The sequence below is a fragment of the Tenrec ecaudatus genome, chromosome 2, assembly GCF_050624435.1.
Source record: "Tenrec ecaudatus isolate mTenEca1 chromosome 2, mTenEca1.hap1, whole genome shotgun sequence".
Taxonomy (NCBI): domain Eukaryota; kingdom Metazoa; phylum Chordata; class Mammalia; order Afrosoricida; family Tenrecidae; genus Tenrec; species Tenrec ecaudatus.
This window is the reverse complement of record NC_134531.1, coordinates 35138174-35159766: the sequence shown is the minus strand read 5'-3', so window position 1 is coordinate 35159766 and position 21593 is coordinate 35138174. Positions and strand designations below refer to the sequence as shown.

General features: G+C 46.7%; 1 protein-coding gene across 1 annotated transcript in view; it reads right to left on the bottom strand.

The window, feature by feature from the left end:
• The window catches only part of SLC1A3 (solute carrier family 1 member 3), a 108467-nt gene extending 95393 nt beyond the window's left edge, over positions 1-13074 (bottom strand). The window contains exons 1-2 of the mRNA XM_075540938.1: positions 12923-13074; positions 11076-11350 (exon numbers count right to left, since the gene is read on the bottom strand). Coding sequence (XP_075397053.1) covers positions 11076-11259 — 184 coding nt within the window. The 5' untranslated portion in view covers positions 11260-11350; positions 12923-13074. The remainder of the gene's footprint in view (positions 1-11075; positions 11351-12922) is intronic.
• Positions 13075-21593: the final 8519 nt, after the last annotated feature.

Genomic DNA, 21593 nt, shown 5'->3' with positions numbered 1-21593 from the left:
GCCAGCTCACACAAGTCGAAAAACCCAGTCATCTTTCTATCTGGCAGCAGAAGTCGCTTGGCTAGCTTTTTTGTAAATTCCACTGTTTGGGAGAGTGTATTAGTAAACGTTCTACAGGAGAAAGTTTAGCAGTATCATTAAAATTACAAACGAATATACCCTAAAGCGTTACAATTCAAATTCTAGTGATAAGATAAATTGTATGTAAGTGAAGTATTCTTTGTCTAAAATTATTCAAACACCTTTAAAAATTGTCTAACTGTTGGAAACAGCCTCAGTGTCCATCAGCATACATGTGGCTTCAATGAGTCATGAGTGCTTTGACACTGTGTGCTACTGAGGGATGATATGAAAGGTGGACTACATAAGGTATGAAGTAGATATGGACGCTACGGACCTCTAGCATGTGATCGCCAACAGCATTTCTGCCACCAGAGGCATACGTCCTGACTGCTGATCTTTCTTCTTGGTTTCTGACTTCTGCATCCCAATCATCTGTACACATCAACGCATCTTGATTGCACATTGAATAAACTCCTCACTGGGGTGTTAGGCAAAATCCTCAATTTCTTCATATTTGGCATCAGTGGTTTGTGCATACATTTGACTAATGGTCACTCACTGGTCTTCTGCGTGGGTGGACAGATAGTATCACCTCACTGAGACATTGCACTTCAGGAGAGCTCTTGAAATGCTCTTTTTGACAATGATTGTGATGTCATTACTCTGTCATTCCTGACAGAGTTGACCATATGCTTATCTGCTCACGCCCAGGAATACATGTATGATGTGCAGAGGATATTTCTCCTTCACATTTATGTGTGCTGCAAATACACTCGTGAATAAAGTAGAGCATACAAGAGGCAAAGTTCAGAAAACTCCGTAACCATCACAAAATAACTGGGGGGCTTGAGTCACTCCAGTCCCTGGAGAAGGCCACCAGTGTTGGTAAAACAGGAATCAGTGACAAAGAAGAGGACCCGCAACATGACAACTGATGACCGCGGTGACTGCCACACTGGGCCCAAGTCTAGTGATGATGCTGAGGAAGGCCTAAGACTGATCGGGGTTTCCTTCCTTCTGTGGGACACGGGGTCCCTAGAAATCAGAACTGACACAATGCCACCTAACATCGACAACAACAGTGTAACACTACAACTTGAAAAACGCCAGGGAGTTGAGTGACTCTCAGCTTTGATTAGATAATTATTTTGTTTCCTTAAAAAAAAAAAAAGGACGATTAAAAAAAGAAAATGGCATTGATCACATAGGCGGTCTCTTAATCAATTCATAATTTACTTCTTACTGTTTTCAGCTCATCAGGGAGGCAGGAATCCCAGCGTGTGGCGAGTAAAGCCCACGTGGCCCTGGGGTTTTGCTGGACTTGCTTTAAAGATGGAATTTCAAGCGATTCCATGTGTTTAAAAGCAGGCACCATCTTTTTTAAGGGTGAGAGGGCAGCAAGTGCACATCCGTCCTCTCCTGAGGGATAAGCGAGCCTCGTCTTCCATGCCCGCGGACACAAGTCTCCCACGGTCTCCCTCTGGGCGATAGCAGCAGTTAGGAGCCTGGAGTCACTGTTGGAGAACAGAAGACGGCTCTTTGGGAACAAGAAGAACGAAGGCCCTCCCTGGAGACAGGCGCTCAGTCTTGAAACTCAAAACTCAAGTGGGCCTTACTGCTCCGAAGTTTTCCTTCAGATCTCTGATATAAAACAGAAGGAGAAAGTGGGGATGGTTTTTGTTTTTCTTCTCCCTGGTCTTAACCACTTATCCAGGGCATAGGAGGGGTTTTCAAAAAGTTCATGGGAAGTTCCATTATCTTCCAACTTCCCTTTTTCCGCAAACTTTTTGAAGCGCCCTAGGATCTTCCTCTAACATTTGGGGTCTTCACCGATCTCTCTTTCTTTGATTTCAAAACCACGTGAGCATGTCTCTTGAATGATGGTGGAGGCCCAGCGGACTCCTGGTTTCTGGGGTAAGCTCTGTGTAATTTTGTTAGCGTCGAAGCTAACAACTATAACATAATTTTTATAGATGGTGAATGTAACGGCCAAACTTTGTGTCCTGGAGTGCTCTGTGTCTTTCGTCCTCTGACAATGCAGCACAACAATGACACTGCCGACCTAGCTGCCTATCCGAATTCCTGCTGAATGACAGATCCCACTGTTCCATAAATACCCAGCACTCTAGCACCTGGCACAGACAACTTGGACAGGGTGGCGCTTCAACCCTGGTTACCTCCTCCAAACTGTGCATGCGCTTTCTCGATCTTGTTTACACTCCAGCCAAAACAAAGGCCCGCCATTCCACCCACCACCCCCTTTGATTTATGAGCGACTGAGAGATCTGAATGGGAAAAGTATGTTCCACCATGACATCAAAGACTGGCTGAAAAAGAATCATCTTCAGACCTAAAGCCAGACCCTGGGGCGCTCTCTGGGGGTGCTCTCTTGGCTCATAATCTAAAGACAGGGTTAGAACTCACCTGCTGCTCTCCGGGAGAAAGATGGAGCACTCGGCTTCCAGGAAGGTTTACACTCTTGGAAACCACTTCTACCCTAGTCCACAGCATCAGAGTGGGAATGAGCTCTGTGGCTGTGGGTGACCTCAGGGAGAGAGAAAATGGCTAGGTATTAGTTTGGATGGACTTTCTAGCGTGGGGTGGGAGGGCCTCACTATGGAAGGCTTCAGTGTGGTTAAGGAGACACCTGTGTATCCCAGTCTATCTACTCGGATGCTTTTTTAGAGGAAGGCAAAATGAGACTCAAAAGTATGATATGTGGGGTTGGAAGGGGACACTAGCTCAAATTTAGTTCGCTGCTGAGAAAGTGGGAAGCCCAGGGCTTTGTCTAAAATCACACGGCAAATTAGCTGGTAGTGCACCCTGGTCTGTACCCCGGGGCCTTTGGCTGGCATGGTCATCTGAGCTGCATCCCAGACCTTTGCAGATACTGATCAGAAGGTGGACACCCTGGCCAGGGCCTTATCTCGCTGCAGAAAGTGCTTTGCCACTGTAACACCACCAAAATGGTTATTACTGTAAGCAATTGTTCTGAACACACCGCTGGATAAAGGAGCCAAGGTGAAGCGGCTGACGCAGTCTGCCCAAGGCTCACAATGAACAAGAAGAGAGAAACAGAGAAAGCTAAAATTCAGCAATCCTCTTTGGAGGACTCTGAGCTTTCAGCGACGTCCTACCTCAAGGTAACCTTGTCAAATTCCGTTGGGAAACAACCACATGTCCCTCACCTCCCCGAACCTGTCTTGCCCCATGCCGATGGGGCTGGCAGTTACTGGGCAGCAGACACCAAACCAAGGGTTCCTGGGTGGCACCAACTATTGAGTGCTTGCCAACTAGCCCAAAGGTTGACAGTGTGAACCCCGCTGGCGGCCCGCAGAAAGAGGGGCCTGCTGATGAGGCTGCTGAAGTCAGAGACTGGAGAGCAGTTCTGCCCTGCACACATGGCGTTGTCATGGGGTGGAACTGACTCACGGGCAGCTCACAACACCCGGCCACCAAACCCTGGAGGAAAGGAGCCAAGCACAGGGAGGTAGATGCCCCCAGCTGGGTCTTGAGCGGCCCGAACAAAAAATACCCTGATGATTGTTCTTCAAACATATATTAACAATATTTCTTCAATTCTTCTGCTCTGTAAGCCTTTCACCAATTCACAGTAAAACACACATAAAAAAATAGGCAAAGATAAAAACAAAAAGAAAACTTCTTTCTGATCCTCAGTGACGTCACTCTTGCCCCTCATTAGTCTGCATCGTGACAGCAACTCTTTGGCGATCGCTCTCGGGTTTGTCCCAGGAGCCCAGGTCGGTCAGAGACAGATCTCGATGCTATCACGGACTCGGTGCCTTTCATCTCTGCCTCTCAAAGCCCTTTACGACTACTCAGTCTCTTCCACCCACTCTCCTGGCTCTCCTCCCAAGCCCCAGAAACAAGATCCATTTCACTCTGAACGAAATGTGACCACCTTTCCTTTGCTTCGACCCCGGGTCTCCGAGGCTCCAGCAGGCTGGCAACACAAAGTCAGCATCTGTTCCATGGCACGACCGCAAGGCCATACCCAAAGGGCCTTACAAAAGGTGGAGCACTTATAGCCTCTAAAGATAGTTTATAGGCGCCCTGGTGGCACAGAGGTAATGCCCTGGGCTGCTAACACAAAGGTCGGCAGTTCAAAACCACCAGCAGCTCTGGGGGGAGAAAGATGAGGCTTCATAAGAGTCCAGTGTCAGAAACCCACAGGGGCGGTTCTCCCCTGTCTTATAGGGTTGCTATGAATCAGAATCGACTCGATGGCGGTGAGTGAGTGGAGACACGTTACCTGCTGGACAATTAAGGAAGCTGGCTCAGGCTTCAAGGTGCATGGGTGGCAGAACTCGGCTATGCATTTAGGCAGAGAGCTTCTGTAATCATTTAATTTGAGGCATGAAGACGTGGTGGTTGCTTTCAGAACTGGGACCCAAACCCAGGTTAGCTGAGTCCAGAACCCAGAGTTCTGATCCACTGCCCTGGATTGCACCAACTTTACACTTGCAGTAGGCAGTGCCTGGGGACAATGTGGAGAGACAGAGGGGGCGGCCATGGGCACGTAGGTCAGGAATGGGCATCTCTGACCTAGACAAACTTTTGATACTTCTCCTGGGAGAAGATGAAACAAAGGAAAATCATATTCTAGCTCTTATACCCTCTGCCTGCGTCACTTTGGGGGCACTGTTCGAGTGGTTGGTGCTGCAAACTCACTGTTTCTCAGCCTCAGAGGTCTAGTCCTCCTGCCCAGTGCTCTGCCCAGAGCTTGTGCTGGCAAAGTTCCACCGGGGTTGGGCCTGCCTCAGGTGTTAGTCTTCCTCCATCTCTGAGACGCACACCCTCTCTCCTGGCTAGGACGCGCTAAAGAGCCTGGAAATCCACCCACCATCTGTTGGAGTCCGGTTATGTAATCTCCATGACAGGGAGACCTGGCGGCACCGTGCTTCCATGCTTAGCTGCTAACAGAAAGGTTGGAGTTTCGAGCCCAATGGCAGCTCTATAGGAGGATGATCCGCCCAGAAAGCCTCAGGAGGCAGTTCTGCTCTGCCACTTGAGTCATGAGAAGCTGCCATCGACCCCTTGGCACCGAACCATAACAACCGCCTCAGACATGCCCCTCTGCCGGAGGCTCTGCTAATGGAGACGTATCAACGTGGTGCTCTCAGGCCACACCCGCTGCTCTAATCCAAACATTTGGCTACTTTGGTCCCTCGACCAGTCCGGCAGCTGAGAATAAATCACATGTATTAATCTGTTTGGCTGAACTGAGTCAGATAGGTAGTAGGTAAATGTCCGAAGCAGACACCATCAGTGTGTCATTTCTAAAAGATGGTGGCTTTCAGGCATGCAGAATAGGGCCTGTGAAAGAACACGATTATGGAAGAGGAGCTTGGGTCGTGTTGTTCTTTGGTGCCATCCACTTGGTTTTAACCCAGAGCGCCCTTATGCACAAGAGAACGAAACGCTGTCCGGTCCTGTGCCAGCCTCACCATTGCCCCCGTGCTTGAGCCCATGGCTGCAGCACTGCGTCCACAGAGTTTGCCCAGGGTCTTTCTCTCACGCTGCCCCTCCACTTGACCAAGCACAATGTCGTTCTCCAGGGACGGGTCTCTCCTGACAACAGGTCTGGAGCACGGAAGACAAAGTCTCACCAATCCTTGCTTCTAAGGAGCAGTGTGGCCATACCTGAGTCAGTGATCCTTAATCACTTCTACATTCAAAAACGCACCTGGGTCTTGTTCAGTCTGGAGATTGTTCACAGCGAGGCCTCTTCTATAGCATCTCCAGCGAAGCATTTTAAATGCAGTATGGACATTTTATTGCCGTCCCGCTCCCACCACTGGAGCCAGCAAATGGGTCATCAGCTGGCAGTCTGCCCCCTCTCCATACTCAATCACCAGGTCTCATGGGTGACATTCTAAAGAGCTTTCAATTCAACCTCTTGGGGTCATTTCTGTGGTTGATGCCGCAGTGACTAATTGCTCGGGAAGACTAGGAGGGCGAGGACCAGCACCCACAGCCAGGCAGTGCCTCTCAGCCAGAAGGATGGCTTTGAATCCTACTCCCTATGCATCGACCCTATGGTATGTATCTGAGCTTGGTTTCCTCATATGGGAAATGGGGACACTAAGACGAGGCTAATAGGATACTTCCCTTCCTGGATTCTTATGAGGATTAAGTGAAGGCAGCATACTTGCAATTCTTAAAGCAATACTTGGTCCAGAGTATGTGCTTTGCATTAGCAACATATTATTTATATCAAGACAGATAAGGAAATGGAGACTCAGAACTACTAAATGGCTTCCTTAGGATCACCCAGTTGTTAAATAATCTGGCTGGTATATGAATCCAGGTCTAGTCCTCATCAAAACGCACACTTTTGTTTTCTCCCCACTATGGCACGCACCGGAGTCCCAGCACAGCTGCTAATGAGAACTTGGAGTTGTTCCTGAACACAGAAAGTGGGATGTTACATCGGATAGTGGGCATAGTATGAGCTCATTTGAAGATGTTTAGAGTTAATTGCAGGCTTCTTTTTGAATACCTTTGAGCCTCACGTGGCCTTTCATCACCTTCCTTGTCAACCGTCTCTCTGAGGAAGCAACCCGAGGGCAGGACAGTGCCATGGCATGCACAGCGCACTCAGTACTTGTCAGCGTGCAGCGGGCATGGGTTTTTCATTTTAAAAAGGATAATGCTTTCCTTTATTTAGTGGACAATCAGCTATATTTTGAGATAATCCAGGGCCATCATAGAACAGCATTCAAACTCCCCCAAATAAATTGTTCAGAGGAAAATAATATTCCCTTCACTCCATTCCTCAGACATTGGCTTGCATTCCCTGCAAAGAAGGCAAGGTGAGCAGTCCCTTGTTTAGCCTGCCACAAATATTCTAGAGTTTCATGGAATTTCCGTTCAATTCAAATTTACTGCCAAAGAAAAGCAGGAGGCTAGGGACAAAGTTTATAAAGAACTGGGCAGTACATGTCCTTTCTTGAGAAATCACCCATTTCAAGTTCATAAAAATGACAACCTAAATGTAAATTGAATAACTAACTCTGTGCGTGTGCGTTAGGACCAATAACAGAGAAACCTGCCACCTGATTCCACGGAGTTATCGTTACAGCTTCCCAGTCCTGGAAGTACATCTTAGGACCCATTCCTTCCCGTTTCTGTGGCCGGAGACTTCCTTCCAGCTTGCATTCTGTGCCTTGAGCATGACAAAGGTCTCTCCCTCTCTTTCTGAGAGCTGTCCTAGGTCACGCTTTCCCAGAGTCCCAGAGTATGACAAGAGAAAGTGCTCTGGGAGACAGAAGACTGTGTTCCCCAGGATGTTTTTTGTCAGACAGATGTCTACAACAGCCCTGGAGGACACCTTCCTTGATGGTTTAAAGGTGCACCCACTTAAAGAGGCTTGGCTCTGCTTTGTCTTGGGTGGTTAACCTGTCCCTGTTGCTTTTATCATAGCATGGTGCCTTCAGATTTCTGCTTAAAATGACATTAGAAATGTCTTTCTCAGCAAAAGACACCACAAGCGGTTCTATGTCTGTGCTTATAGAAGAATTGATATTCAAATATTAATGATGCTCAGTTTTACTCTAAAGTTGAGATTAATCTTTCCCTACTCCTTCCAATGAATGTTTTCCTGGTTTGTACTTCCACATAATGCACTCTCATTTTACTTCCCAAAGATAAAACAAAGCAGATTGGACAGAAATGTACTCCGATCTAGTGTTGTTATTGTTTTTTAATTAAGAATTAACCCAAACTCAGAATTGGAATTCGAATAGCTACAGTTCATCACATCTTATCCCTTATCCTCCAGGAAAATAACTACATTTTCCCTCTTTGATAGCATATTTATTGTCTCCCCACCCCTTTAATGCTGTAAGAAAATGAAATGAAAGAGTGATGTCTAGGCATGGTACCCCTAGTATTTGGGGCGAAAGGCAGAGGGAGACTGGTGCAGGCATGTTACCTCCTGAGATAAATGAAACGGAACCTTTGTTTCCAGTGGGCCCTCATGCGAGACCCATTAAAGATAACTGGCTGGTCTCTTCTTTTTCTCCTAAATCTGTTTGCCGTGAGTTGTCTGCTAGCTCGTCCAGTCTCTGGTGGCGACTCGGTGGTCTCCCTGACTGCCAACGAGTTCTTTTCAGTCCTTTCCTTTGTTCGTGTGGCCCCCTTGTTGCATCTCTGTCCGCAATTTCCATCAGTAATGCCAACCACCAGGGCACCCAGCCAACTTATCTTCCCCAGCTCAGCCAGCTCTTCCGGCAGTTCTCCCAAATCCAGGGAAAAGCTGCACAAGGTTTGGAGAAGAGCCGCAAACTCCTGGAAAAGTGGACTTGCCATTCCAGGTGTACCCTTCTTCTTGTGAGCGCCGCCGTTTCTTTGTGATAGTCACTTGGGAGCTTCTTTCTCCACAGACCTACTTTCCATGTGTAGCTCTCAGTCCTACAGCAGAAATATTTCTGTTCTAGAAGGTGAACCCTTTTGGTGGTACCCTTGGGCATGGTGTGTCTGCATCTCCCCCTCCCCTTGCCTGCCCAACATGCTGAGCTATTGGGATGTAAGGAGGCCTGGCGGCATTGTCAGGTACGCTTTGCTCAGAGTCCACCCAAAAGGTTGGTAGTTCAAACACACCAGCCACTCCGAGGGAGACAGAAAGAGTTACAAAGCTTAGGGAACCCAATATAAGAAGGCTATCCGTCGGAGTCGACCTGATGGTAGAGGGTTTGTTTATTTGATTTTTAAAAATTTTATTATATACTTGGGATTTCATTAAAAAAAGCAAATAAGTTTCATTAAAAAAGCAAATAAATTCAAGGAATGAGATCATTGAGGCCTGACCCTCTGTAGAAGAAACGTTCAGTTTTCTGTGCAGTGTGATTAGGTAAATCAGAGAGTAAACGATCATGCTAGATGGTGGCCCCTTATCTAGCACCCTGGACTAATTAGCCTCCAGCAAGACATAGCAGCATGTCTCTTCCTTGCACCTCTCACAAGATGTCAACTAGTCAGCAGAGCTGAGAAGCAGGGGGCAGAGAACGGCCATTGGTGCTCGGCCGCCTGGCTTTGCCTTCCAGCTGTAACATTTCCGAAACGGTGTGATTTCTGGGGAGTTGGGTGTCTCACCATGCTAGTCCGCACTCTAAGATGCGGACGAGCGTAGTTCCTGCACCCACCTGCTCATTTCATCGGCTTGTTGCACGGTGAAGTGAGCAAAGGCAGCGGAGACTGTGAGAGTCTGAATGCGGCAGGACTGCCTTGTTTTTCTGGGTCTCCCAAGTGTGCTGCCTTTGCCCAGGTGCAGTCTTACCCTTCTCTAGTGATCTCAAGCAGGAGATCGCGTTTGAGACTTCCCTCTCTGGCAGGAGTCTGCCTTACCCACATTCTGGCTTACGCAGGTTTTACTGTATATCTAGAAAGTGTAGTCAGTGAAAGCTACTCTGTATGCAGCGAAACAAGACTACTGAGAAGTGGCTGGAACGGTAAGATTACATAAGTGCTTGCTATGTTACCATTTAGCTACAGCTTGGGTTGGCCATTATGATTGCAAAAGCAAAGAATGAGGTGAGGCTACCACAATTTGCATAGACTTCAAGGACAATGGCATGGTCCTGAAATACTTCTTCCAGGAATATATTCAAACATGTGAACCTCTTTAAGAAGAACTTCTCTGGGTCAGTCAGGCCATTTTCTCTTACAATAGCTTTAACATGAATGGATGATGAGTAATCACAAGGATTACTAAAAGGAGCCAAAAGGTTGAGATGGGATATATCTGAAGTCTTGGGATGATTTCTGCCCCCTCAATGCCACCGAGTCAATTCTGACTCATAGCGACCCACAGGACAGGGTAGAACTGCCCTTGTGAATGTCTAAGACTGTAACTTTTTACAGGAGTTGAAAGGCCCTTCTTTCTTCTGTGGAGCAGCTGGTGGTTTTGAACTGCTGATCTTGCGATTAACAGCCCACTCATAACCACTACACCACCAGCACTCTTGGGTCCCCTGCTATATTTCTATTCATTTACAATGTAAGAATCCCGTTGTTTGGAGGAACAAGAATGGGAAGGCAACATTCTAATTGTATTTCTATACTACATGGAAAGCTGTATATTACATATACCAGTAAATCCTCCTTTTAAGAGAGTCACAGTTTGGCACCCTTGAGACAGATTCCAACTACATGCATGGCTTCTAATAGCAAATTAGCAGAAACAACAGAGGATTTCTGATAAATGGCATCGGCTTCTACTTATAGGTTCACTAACCTACTGATTTCTATATTGGTTTCATCAAACTTTCCAAGTAAGTTGTTTCCCTGGCCCCCTGCCAGCGATTTTTCAAGGTATTGTCAATGTTACCCTGTAGGCAATGAATTATAACTTCAGGTTCCAACAAGGCAAACAACATCATAATGTCTGATTTGTACAGATTGCTGTCATCAGTGCTTCAAAAGGGGGACGGTTGTGGGCGGCAATGAGTGAAAGAGAACTGTGTTAATGTTTCTCCTGGTCTACTTTCCAATGCTTACCTGACAGCACCACCAAGCTTCCTTAATTAACCCTACCCGGCACCTGCATCGCATTTTGAGTATACTAATTATATAAACTAGGGTGAAGTGAGCGTGACATACTATAATCATTACCCTTTGATTAAATCTAGGCTGGTTGCTTGTTCTTGTTATTTAACTGCGCATGCCTAATGATTAAATATCATCATTCTTTTGTCCTTGAATGAGATTGGGGACGAAACCACAAAAACCATTTAATTTCTTTCCCATCCCCACACAAACTCTTAATTTGCATTATGCCTAATGATGTTTCTTTCAGATTATCACATGTTTATCATATAATGCTCCAAACATGTCAACAAACTGTCACTATTGTAAAAATCAACATCAGAAAGCTGGGGCCATCATCCTGGATCCCCACAATCAGTCCACTTGATCATGCGCTTAAGCAGCCTGATGCCCGAGAGAAACAAGATACACTTGTTATTATATTATTCGATCGGATGACTTACCCACAATGACAGCCGTGACTGTGAGCAGCACAAAAGCATTCCGAAACAGGTAACTTTTCACATCCTCCTTTGTGATGTTCTGCACTTTCTTCTTGGCCAAGAGCGTGCGCTTTCGGACCCCTTGCTGTAGCCTCTCCATCCTGCCCCCCGTCGTCTTGGCCTCTTCTCCGTTGCTTTTAGTCATGTTTCACTTCTTGGGGAGTGTCTCTTCTTTGCCCTCTAATGCCTCGGAATCACCCCCGAGAGTCGAAGGTCCTTTTCGGGGTTGGAGAACACTAGAATGGGAGAGAAAGAGAGTGTGACAGCCTCTAGGGGCGAGAAATCCGCAGAGCTCCACAGCAGGGAGAGGGGCTGGTAGACCTTATGAACTTGTAGGAATCTGGAGCGGGTAGAGCGGCAGGGGTGGGGGTGGGGGGTGTCCAAGGCTTCAGTGCGCATGTTTTACAGAACCACGTGTGAGAACTTTGTACTCAGAATATAGGCGCGGAAATTCCTGCTTTCTTTCTTAAATCTGCCCACCTCCCTCCAATAAAGCTATAAAAGACTGGATGTGATGGACCAACCTTTAGGCATAGCCCCCAGAAGCAGAGGAGTGCTTTGGTCAGTCAGTGAATGTCCAGAGGAACTCACGTCCAGGAAGTGCTGACCAGTTGCTGGATGATTCATATAATAGACACGGGAAAGCTCACCGTGTGGATGAAATGTGGGCCTTGCTAATAGATAGTGTCTCTTTTCTTCATTAGGAACCAACAGAGTGATCATATCAATGGCTACAGGTGGTAGATACACATCTGTGCCCTTAAGACCCAGGAAATACACCAGCGTATCTTACAGGGTGGCTAGGAAATGCTTCCCCCCTCCCTTGGAAATACACAATGCTTTGGGCACATTTGCAAATGATCAGACATCATCATTTTCGTTTCTGTCTTTATTTCAAGTACAAAGTGGCACTTTTCTTGGTGGCAAATCTACCAGTCTTCCCAGGACTCCCCCACTGCCTTGTAAGTGCTTTCATCCCCTCCCTTCTAGAACAGAGGAGCAGAACGACCCAGCTTTCCTGCTTAATGTTACAGCGCCCGCGTTCTCGTTTCTTTAAAGTGCTCTTAGGCGATTCAAACAGCGCTCAGCACATCTTTCCCCTTGGTGGAGATCAGAGGTCGGAAGAGGCCAGGGCTTCTCCTGCAGCTTTTCAAGATTTCAAATGCCCAGTCTTTGCAAGCGCACGGAGGAGAGCCAGGCGCCCCTGGGGACATGTCTCTGGCCAGGGCAGCCACCAGCCAGCTTGCTCTGCCAACGGGGTGGGGGCGGGGGTTGGGTAACTGCAAACCCAGGGGCGCCTAGGAAACTTTTGGCACACACCAGTGTGTGTGTGTGTGTGTGTGTGTGTGTGTGTGTGTGTGTGTTGGGGGAAGGGGACGGGAGGACAACGAGCTGGTCTTCACGTTTGTGCCTTTTTCAGTCAAATGACAGGTCGGGGGTCAGTCGAGCGAAGACCTTCAACTTGGCTAAGGCTTCACACTAGATTCAAAGCTGAGCTAGGAGCGCCGGGGAGAAGGGAGAGCGCAGATTTGCCTGAATCTCGCTTTCCGCGCGTCCCATTTACAGCGAGCAGCTGGGCGCGGACTGGGCGAGTCCCCCAAGCCGCCGCCGCGGCGACCCCACGCTCCAAGAGACGAACCGGCACCGCGCGACACCGCGTTGGATGGCCCGCAGGGCCTCGACCTACCAAAATGGCTAGCTTTAACTCCCGCGACCCCGCTGCCTGCGAAACAAACTCGTGGGGAGCGTCGGTCTGGCAAAGGCCGGGGGCGATTGCCACCAGCAGGACCGGCGGGCCGGGCACGTACCTTTTCTGGGTCGGCGACGGGTGGGGGCACCGGTGCACAGGACCAGGTGCGGTCCCCGCGGGCTCGGAGGCGCGGGCGGGCGGCCGGGCTCTGACAGTCTGCATGTGCTTCCAGAGGGCACGTTACTAAGCAGGCAACTTGAGGAAAGGGGAGGAGCCTGCGGCGGGCCGCGGGGCGTGGGCAAACCAAAACACCCCGGGAAGGAGGGCAGAGCCGAGCTTTCTGGAATACGGATGCATCTTGGCTCCTGGGAGCCCGCTGGCTGGCTCGGTCAGTGTGCGTCCAACGGAAAGCCAGAGCGGCTCGCCTCGGGCTCCCGCGGGCAGGAACGGCAGCAGAAAGGCCAGGCGCGCCCAGTTAGGCTGGAAGTCTTCATCCCAACGTCCAGGAGCCGGCATTCCTGGGGCTAAAGGGCCTGATCTCCCTCTAGGGCAGCTTTCCTCCCCTTCAAGGGTCCCGAGAGCCTGTGCCCTTTAGCCCGGTTGCCCAGCGATTATGAAAGAGCCCCTCATTTGTAGCTCCGGGGAAATAACTGACACTTCTTGGGAAGATTTGGAAGGCCATGGAATATGGAGAAAGAGGGAAAGAGAGGGGTGGGGGCGGGAAAGGCTGACTGCAATTCTCTCAACTTTGCCCAAAGTGACTCAAAACGCAAGATGAGACATGCCTGTATTTTAAGCAATTGCAGCTCCCTTACAACAAATCCGCGTGAGCCCAAACCGCCTGCCTGGCCAAGGTGAGAAACACAGAGATCAGGACTGCTGCAAACTCTTCTGAAGGGCATTGCCAGACCCACAGTGCGACGGGAAGTTTCCTGGGCTCCACGGTTGGTTCACGAGGCCCTACAGATGTCTCCATTTTAAAAGATGCTGCCTTGTTTCTGGCTTTCTCTCCCTCACACCCATTGTTAGCATTTAGAACATTCTCGTTGCCTGGAAATACTTGAGTCCATTTTCCTTAAGATGAAAAAAGGATTTTAAACATTAAAAAAGTCATTGGGGGTGGGAGGGGGAAAAATGGGGAGCCGATCTTAAGGGCTCAAGTAGAAGGCAAATGATTTGAGAAGGATGATGGCAACAAATGCACAAATGTGCTTGACACAATGGATGGATGTATGGATGTGATAAGAATGTGTACGAGCCCCCAGTAAAATGATTTTTATTAAAAGTCATTATTATTTTTGAGCCCGACGCACCTCCAAAATCGGCTGGCCAAGCAAAAGATGAGTCGAGTTTAATAGAAACCAGGACTCCTGGCAAAAGTTAGTCAGAGTTCTGCGTTTTTGATCATTAAAGATCATATTCCCCGTGCGAAACCTGCTCACATCTTGGTGTCTGCTATCCGCTAAGGAAATACGTCTTCTCCACCATTGGCAGAGCCAGGGAGCTTATAAAGTACTGCCTCCTGCCAGCTTCAAATGCTCCCCAGAGGTCCCTTTTGTGTGTGTGTGGGAGGGTGGTGGGGCTTGAGGGGGGTGGTGGGAGGGTGGGGGCCGGGAAGCTACTGGTTGGAAAGCAAATGGCGATCCATGAAAATACTTCAATATGACAAATTAGCACACATTATAGCAGCTCTCTAATTTGACATCATTTTAGGACTTATTATTTTTCAAAAGTACACGCTTTCAGCAGTTTCCGTCTCTAGCCATCTTTCCAGGCCTCTGCATGTATAACTTACCTTTTTAATAATCATGATACATGTTGCCTCCTGAACTAAGTCGTTAGTTCGCCGAGGGCAAGGGGCTGTGTTCTGCCTGCTACGTGGTCGCTGTTACACAAGTCCTGTAGCTGGACCCGGTGGTATAAGGGCCTGCAGCAACATTGAAGCTGAGCAGAGAAGAGGAGACCTGCAATGACAGGAACTGACACAGTGGCGGCCACAGTGGGTAGATGGTACAGGACGGACCGGGTGATGCTTCTGCTGTACGCAGGGCCTCCATGTCGTCCCTCACAGTAACAACAGCAACGACATAATGCTTTGCCACCGGCCTGTTTCTCTTGGTGTCCCTGGCCTCGGCGCATGGACAGACCTCCTTTCGTAATACCATGGCGGCCTTTTAAAGCTCTCATAGGAACCAAGGCTTTCGGATGAACTTGCCCACATTCCTAGTGGAAGTGACTTGTATTTCAAAGGAACTTAAAAGAGAAATCTGATGATTTTAAACGGAGTTTCAAGCTGAGTGGCATTTCCTTTTCCATTTTTTTAAACCTAGGCAACACAAAGAGGGGTGGAGGGGGGAGCTGGAAAACCACACTTGACTTAGCGGAGTGATTTAGAAGGTCATCAGGCCCCATTTCATGTTGCTTTGTTGCTACTGTTTGTTTCCCTTGGTTGATGTTCGGAGTCCTGGAGGCCCTGTGTACGACAGAACGCGCCACTGCCTGGGCCTGGGTCGTGCTCCCCAACTTTGCTATGGGTGAGCTCGTTGATGCAGCCACTGCGCCGCTCCCTCTGCTGAGGATTTTCCTCTTTTCCGCTGAGCCCTTGCTTTACCAGACACGATGCCCCTCTCTTCTCCAGGGACTGAATTCTCCTGACCACAAGGCCCAGTATGAGAGACGAGTACAAACACTGTGGACAATGATATGGCGCTCCCCCGAACAGCTGGGAACAGGAATTCCATACCACTCACCAGTCCTTCTGTTGGGTTGATATACTAAAGAACCAAGAGTCAGGGAACGAGCAGGGATAGACACCCCCATCTCACCACAGCACTCTGCCCAACAGCAAGAAGATGGAAACAACCGAAACATCCATCAACACAAGAATGGACAAAGGATCTTTGCTACATAGACACCGTGGAATACTCTGCATGGCTAGAAAAACTACCAATCACCTCATGACGTGGCTGAACCTGGAGAACACTGTGCTGAGTGAAGTCAGCCAATCACAAAAGGGCAAATATTAGATGAGACCACTGGTATGGCGAAAACAAAACTAGAGCAAGATAAAGACTTGCACACCAAGGACGCAGACTTTGGAGTTTGCCAAAGGGGCGGTCTACGGAGAGAGGGTAAAGCAAGGGCTTAAAGTGGAGGATTGTGAATCACAGGAGGGAGTTGGGAAATCAAGGACTGGGGGAGGGGTACACTATTGGGAGGGTTGATTATTAGTTTAGACTATGGAATATCAATGTTAGCGATATGAAAAGAAAACCAATAACCAAACTCACTGCCATCTGGTCAATGCTGACTCATAGCAAGCCCTGTGGGTTTCGGAGACAGTCACTGTAGAAAGCCCAGTCTTTCTCCCTCAGAGCTGCTGGTGTTTTTGAACTGTCGATCATGTGGATTTGCAGCCAATCCATAACCACTACACCACCAGGGCTCCTATAAAGCAAACCCCTGCCTAACGTACTATAAAAAAACATTAGGAATCAGACAAACATATGACTTGAAAATACCGCGGCTTGGCTAGGGCACACCTCAGGTCTCAGGGCAGCATATTTGCTTTTGAACATTTTAAAGAGGTTTTGGGTTATTTTTTTTTTAAGTTTCTTTGCCCGATATTATTTGATTTCTTGACGGCTGTTTCCACGGCCATTGTGGCTCCAAGTGAAAAGAAATCATTGACACCTTCCATCGTTTCTCTGTTTATCATGGTGTTTCTTCCTGGCCCCGTTATGAGGATTTCTCTTTGTCCCTTGTTGAGCTTTAATCCACACGGAAGGCTTAGACTTTGCTCTTTGCTTTCAATAGGCCAGATTGTGTCTTCTGCAGACTGCAGGCTGTTCAGGAGTCTTCTTGTAATCCTGATGCCACATTCTTTCTGCAGTCCAGTTTCTAGGCTGATTTGCTCAGCCTGCATATTGAATAAGCATGGGGAAAGGATACCACCCTGAAGCACACCTTTCCTGACTTTAAATCATGCAGTATCCCTTTGGAATGGCTGCTTCTTGGTGTATGCACAGCAGCAAGTGTTCTGAAGTGGTCACTCTTTGCGATGCTATACACAACTCGTTCTGATTCACACAGTCCAGTGTCTTTGCACAGTCAATGTAACACAGGTAAACATCTTTCGATCCACCTGATGTCATCAATGATAGCCCTTGTTCCACATCCTCTTTGGAGTCCAGCTAGAATATCTGACCATAATCTGGATATACTGCTTCAAATGTTTTTAATGCTCTTTCAGCAAAACATCACTTGTATGTAATATTAATTACAATGTAGCCTTTCCATCTTTTTTTGAATGCTTCTTATGTCTCTCAGGACCCTTCAGTATTGCAACTCGACGTTTGAAGACCTCTTCAGTTTGCTTTCAGGTTGAGGCGCCAGAGTACTTTCTTTCCTTTGCATTTTCCAACTGCAGGTCTTTGCACATTTCACCATTACAATACTTTGCCCTCTGGACCCTCCGTTTGAAGTCGTCTGCTTTACTTTTTTACTTGATCATTTCTTCCATTCACTTTAGCTCTGCTATCCTGGAGAGCAAACTCCAGTCTCTTTTACTAAAACTGCATTAAAAGCATTTCATTATTTTCATTTGTACCAACTTTATGGGAGTCTGGTGTACCCTGGAGAAGGGAAATACTTCCTCTCTGGAAGTTTTGTTGGCTCTAATAAAATCTAATGAGAAAATGAAATTCCCTGCGTCACAGTTCAGAGTTCATCTGAATTATAAGGTTTTAGTCCATAGGAAATGTTGGGGATTTCTTCTCTTTTTTAAGAGCACCACTTTCTATTTTGAAAAGTTACAGCACAACTGCCCTGGGGATAACCTGAACTGACTCCACACATTTCAACCTTTTCCTTTCCTTTGTAAGCATGCCTCATGAGCTTTAAAAACCTTTTCCCTTCATGGAGACACTATCAATGAAAGATCAAGAAATTGTGAATATGTCTCCATTATGTGTATAAGTCTCTGTATGTAAGTCTCTCGATATATAAGTATCTCACTTAAAATGACTCCATGGTAGTGGACACAGATTTGGGGAACCATATAATTTCAATCTTTCAGAATAAGGAAAAACCATAGCAAATGCTGCTCCTTTGGGAAACTTTGATAGATTTGAAAACCTGTCAAGATTTTGCTTGGAAACTTCTATTATTAAGTAGAAATTAAAACCAAGCTCACTGCCATGAAGTTGATTCCAACTCATAGTGACCCTTTCGGGCAGGGTAGAACTGCCTCTGTCAGTTACTGAGACTGTAAACTTGCACTGGAATGGAAAGCCTTGTCTTTTTCCAGTGGAGAGACTGGTGGTTTCAAATGGCTGACCTTGTGGTTAGCAGCCCAACACATACCCACTAGGCAACTAGAGCTCCTCATACTCTGTGTCGGGGATAAATGCCAATACAACATGACACAAAGTCCCTAGGTGGTGAAGATGGTTAATAGACTCCACTACTAACTATCACGATCGGAGGTTTCACCAAGAGGTACCTCAGAAGAAAGGCCTGGCTATCTGCTTCCAAAATGCCAGTCATCAGAAACCCTGTGTAGCACAGTTCTACTCTGACACCATGGGGGCACCACAAATCAGAGTGGACTTAGGACCAACTGGAAACAATGATAACGAACCAATTTTTCAGTGAAACATCCTCATTAATTAATCTTCAGTATGATGAATCATTATAATAATCATTTGCTGATCTTAAGATAGTATAAAATGGTTACATCTTAGCATTCAAGATGAAGATCTTCTGGTTAATTGATTATTTTTAAAGAAGAAGCTTGATCAGAAACCCTTAAGGGCAGAAGTGATTCTAATTTTTTAAATTTCATGAAGGAGTTTTTCAATGTTTATTTAAATGGCTTGTATTTTAGGATCTTAAAGGTGGCATATTCTCCCCCTACAATTTGGAACTTGTAAGATGCTTACATAATTGATACCACGGTAGGACAGTGCAGGTAGCAGCAGTAGAAGAAGTAGCAGATGGGCAGTAGGCCTTTTGTTTGTCTTAAAATTTTTCTGAAGTTTCAATGTAGAAATCAGAACAAGAACAACAATAAGAACAAACCAATGGTGAATTCTGGCTAGTTGGAATTTAATGGGCAACGTTTTGTTTTAAACCCATATGAAGCATGAAAAACCCAACTGCAGAGCAACAAACTATAATTAGCCTTTATAACATTCGTTCATTCACTCAATAAACATGGGAATCTACTCTGCTTCCCAAATGAGTTCCATTTGTCAAGGAGCTTAGCAACTCACTGGTAATTATCATGTCGTGGGCAATGGGCATTTGGAGCCCTGGTGGCACTGCCAGGTAAGTGTGGGACTGCGAACTGAAAGGGCTGCCGTTCAAACCCCCCAGCTGTTGCCCAGGAGAAAGACGAGACTATTTGCTACCATAACGTTTGGCAAAGCTTCAAACCCTGACAATAGAGGCACTGTGAGGCAGAGCGATTGGTTTGGGGTTTGGCTTTTTAAGCAATGAGTGTGGGAACCCTGATGGGGCACGGGCTACGAACCAAACTATTGACAGAAGAGCAGCGCCCTGGGAGAGAGCTGCGGCAGTCTGCTGCTGTCAAGATTAAAGGCCTTGGAAACTATGTGGGGAAGCTCTCCTCTGCCCTATGGGGCTGCTGTGGGTTGGGATCTCCTCACTGATAATGGCATAGCTCTGTCTTCTGTTAGGTGATGGCAGGTGCTGCAGAGAGTGATGGGAACTTTGTGTGTTGAGGCCTGTGTACCAGTCAGCCTCTCGACTAGCTGAGAACGCATTGAAGAAAGGACGGAAGGCGCTGGGCTCGACACACCTTTGTGAACACCATACCTAGCATGGTGCCTGCACAGAGCAGGTCTGGCGTGGCATGGCACGGAGAGGCAGAGATCTCATAATGGGAAAGCACGTTGGGAGCTCTGATAGCATCAAACTGAGGAGCTTGAACTTTATGCCAAAGCAGTGGGGAAATCACAAGATCCAAGGGCAGAAGCGATTTTAATTTTTGCTAGATGCAAGTATGGATTATTCCTGGACAGAAAGAAAAATGAAAATCCCCACAACTGGATCAATAAACAATATCATGATCAATAGAGAACAAAAACTGCAATGGTCAATGAGTTCATGCTGTTTGACTCAACAATCAATGTCCATGGAAGCGGAAGTTTAAGAGACCAAATCGTATTTGTAAAATTTCCTGGAAAAAACCTTTAAAAAAACAGAGATGCAAGATAGATAACATCAGTGGATGGTGTAAGCTATGAAAATTAAAATAATTTATAAATCATCAGGGGTTCACCAGGGTGGTAGGGTGGGGGAGGGAGGGAAAAATAGGGGAGCCGATACCAAGGGTTAAGTACAAAGAAAATGTTTCAATAATGATGATGGCAACATATATACAAATGTGCTTGATACAATTGATGTATGGATTTTGGTAAGAGCTATAAGAGTCCCCAATAAAGTGATTTATTAAAATCAGAAAAAGGAAAATTCATAATATGAACAAAAAACATAGAGTACTAATCTAGCAATAAATACACAATATCAATCTAACAATAAATATGAAAAAAGAAATTTAAAAACACAAATGCAGAAAAACAGAGATGCCTCTTTGATGACTACTGTGTAACTGACCCAAACCGCAGTATCTCCAAAACCCTCACATAGAAGCACATACTGAGCAATGAGAAAGAAAGAGTTAATATATGTGACTTGTAGTGTTGGCGAAGAAAACAGTAAATATACTGCAGACTGCCAGAAGAATGAACAAGTTAGCCTTAGGATGTTCCTAAGAAGTTAGCCTTAGAATGTTCCTTGGGCATGAGGGTGGTCAATCTAAGGTGTAACTATTTGTCTCTTCCAATCAGGAGGAAAGAAGAATGATGAAAATTGAAAGATTGGAAACAATGAGTCCAATGGGCTGATGGACCATGCAGACATCAGTCTCCACAGCTGAGACTGTAAGAGGTAGATAGCTGGTCCCTGGATACCACTACTAACTACTTTGAAAATAATTGAATGCCAAGGTCCTGGGTAGAGGGGGAGAAAAACATGGACCAGCGCTCAAATTCCTAAGAGACCAGGCTCGGTGGTTGGACAGAGACTGCAGTAACGTCTAAGACCATGGCTCTTCACCACCTCCCAGGTGTGCATGAGACCAGCTAACCAGCTGCGACCACAAGGGCCGCGTTAAACCGAGGACAAAGTTCAGAGGGTTGGGAAAGCAGGAGTGGAAACAGGGTGCACCAAACGCACTGTGTGGAGTCCACTTTACCTCATTGTGAGCCCAGAGAGCAGAGCTGCTCCCAGGGTTTCCAGGTCGTTATTTTTAGCGGAGCAGAAAGCCTCATCTTTCTCTCTCTGAGAGTGGGTGGTGGGTTCAAATTGCTGACCTTAAGCAAGCTAGCAGCCCACAAAGGAAGGTTTAAAAAAAAAAGGTGTTTATTTTTTCTAGTGAGTGTATTGCTTACCTTGTGTATCATCATCATGAAAGGTCAATGGGTAGATCTTTCATAAAGTATTGATAGTCTTCTCTGTCAACCATTCGATTCCCAATACAAAGTGAAAAACCCGAACCGGTGAAAGCTAAAGAGACTGCTTTATGGTGAAGATTTCATAAGTGTTTTATTAAATCTTGTGAGATGGCATTTTCCTCAGTTACCCATCAAGAGCCAGTCTTCCGCAGATCTAGAGTCTTGGTTTAGTTAGAAAGATCATATAGGTTCATTGGAATTCAAGCCTTTGGCAGAAGATTGACCATAATAATAACCAATAGAGAGCTC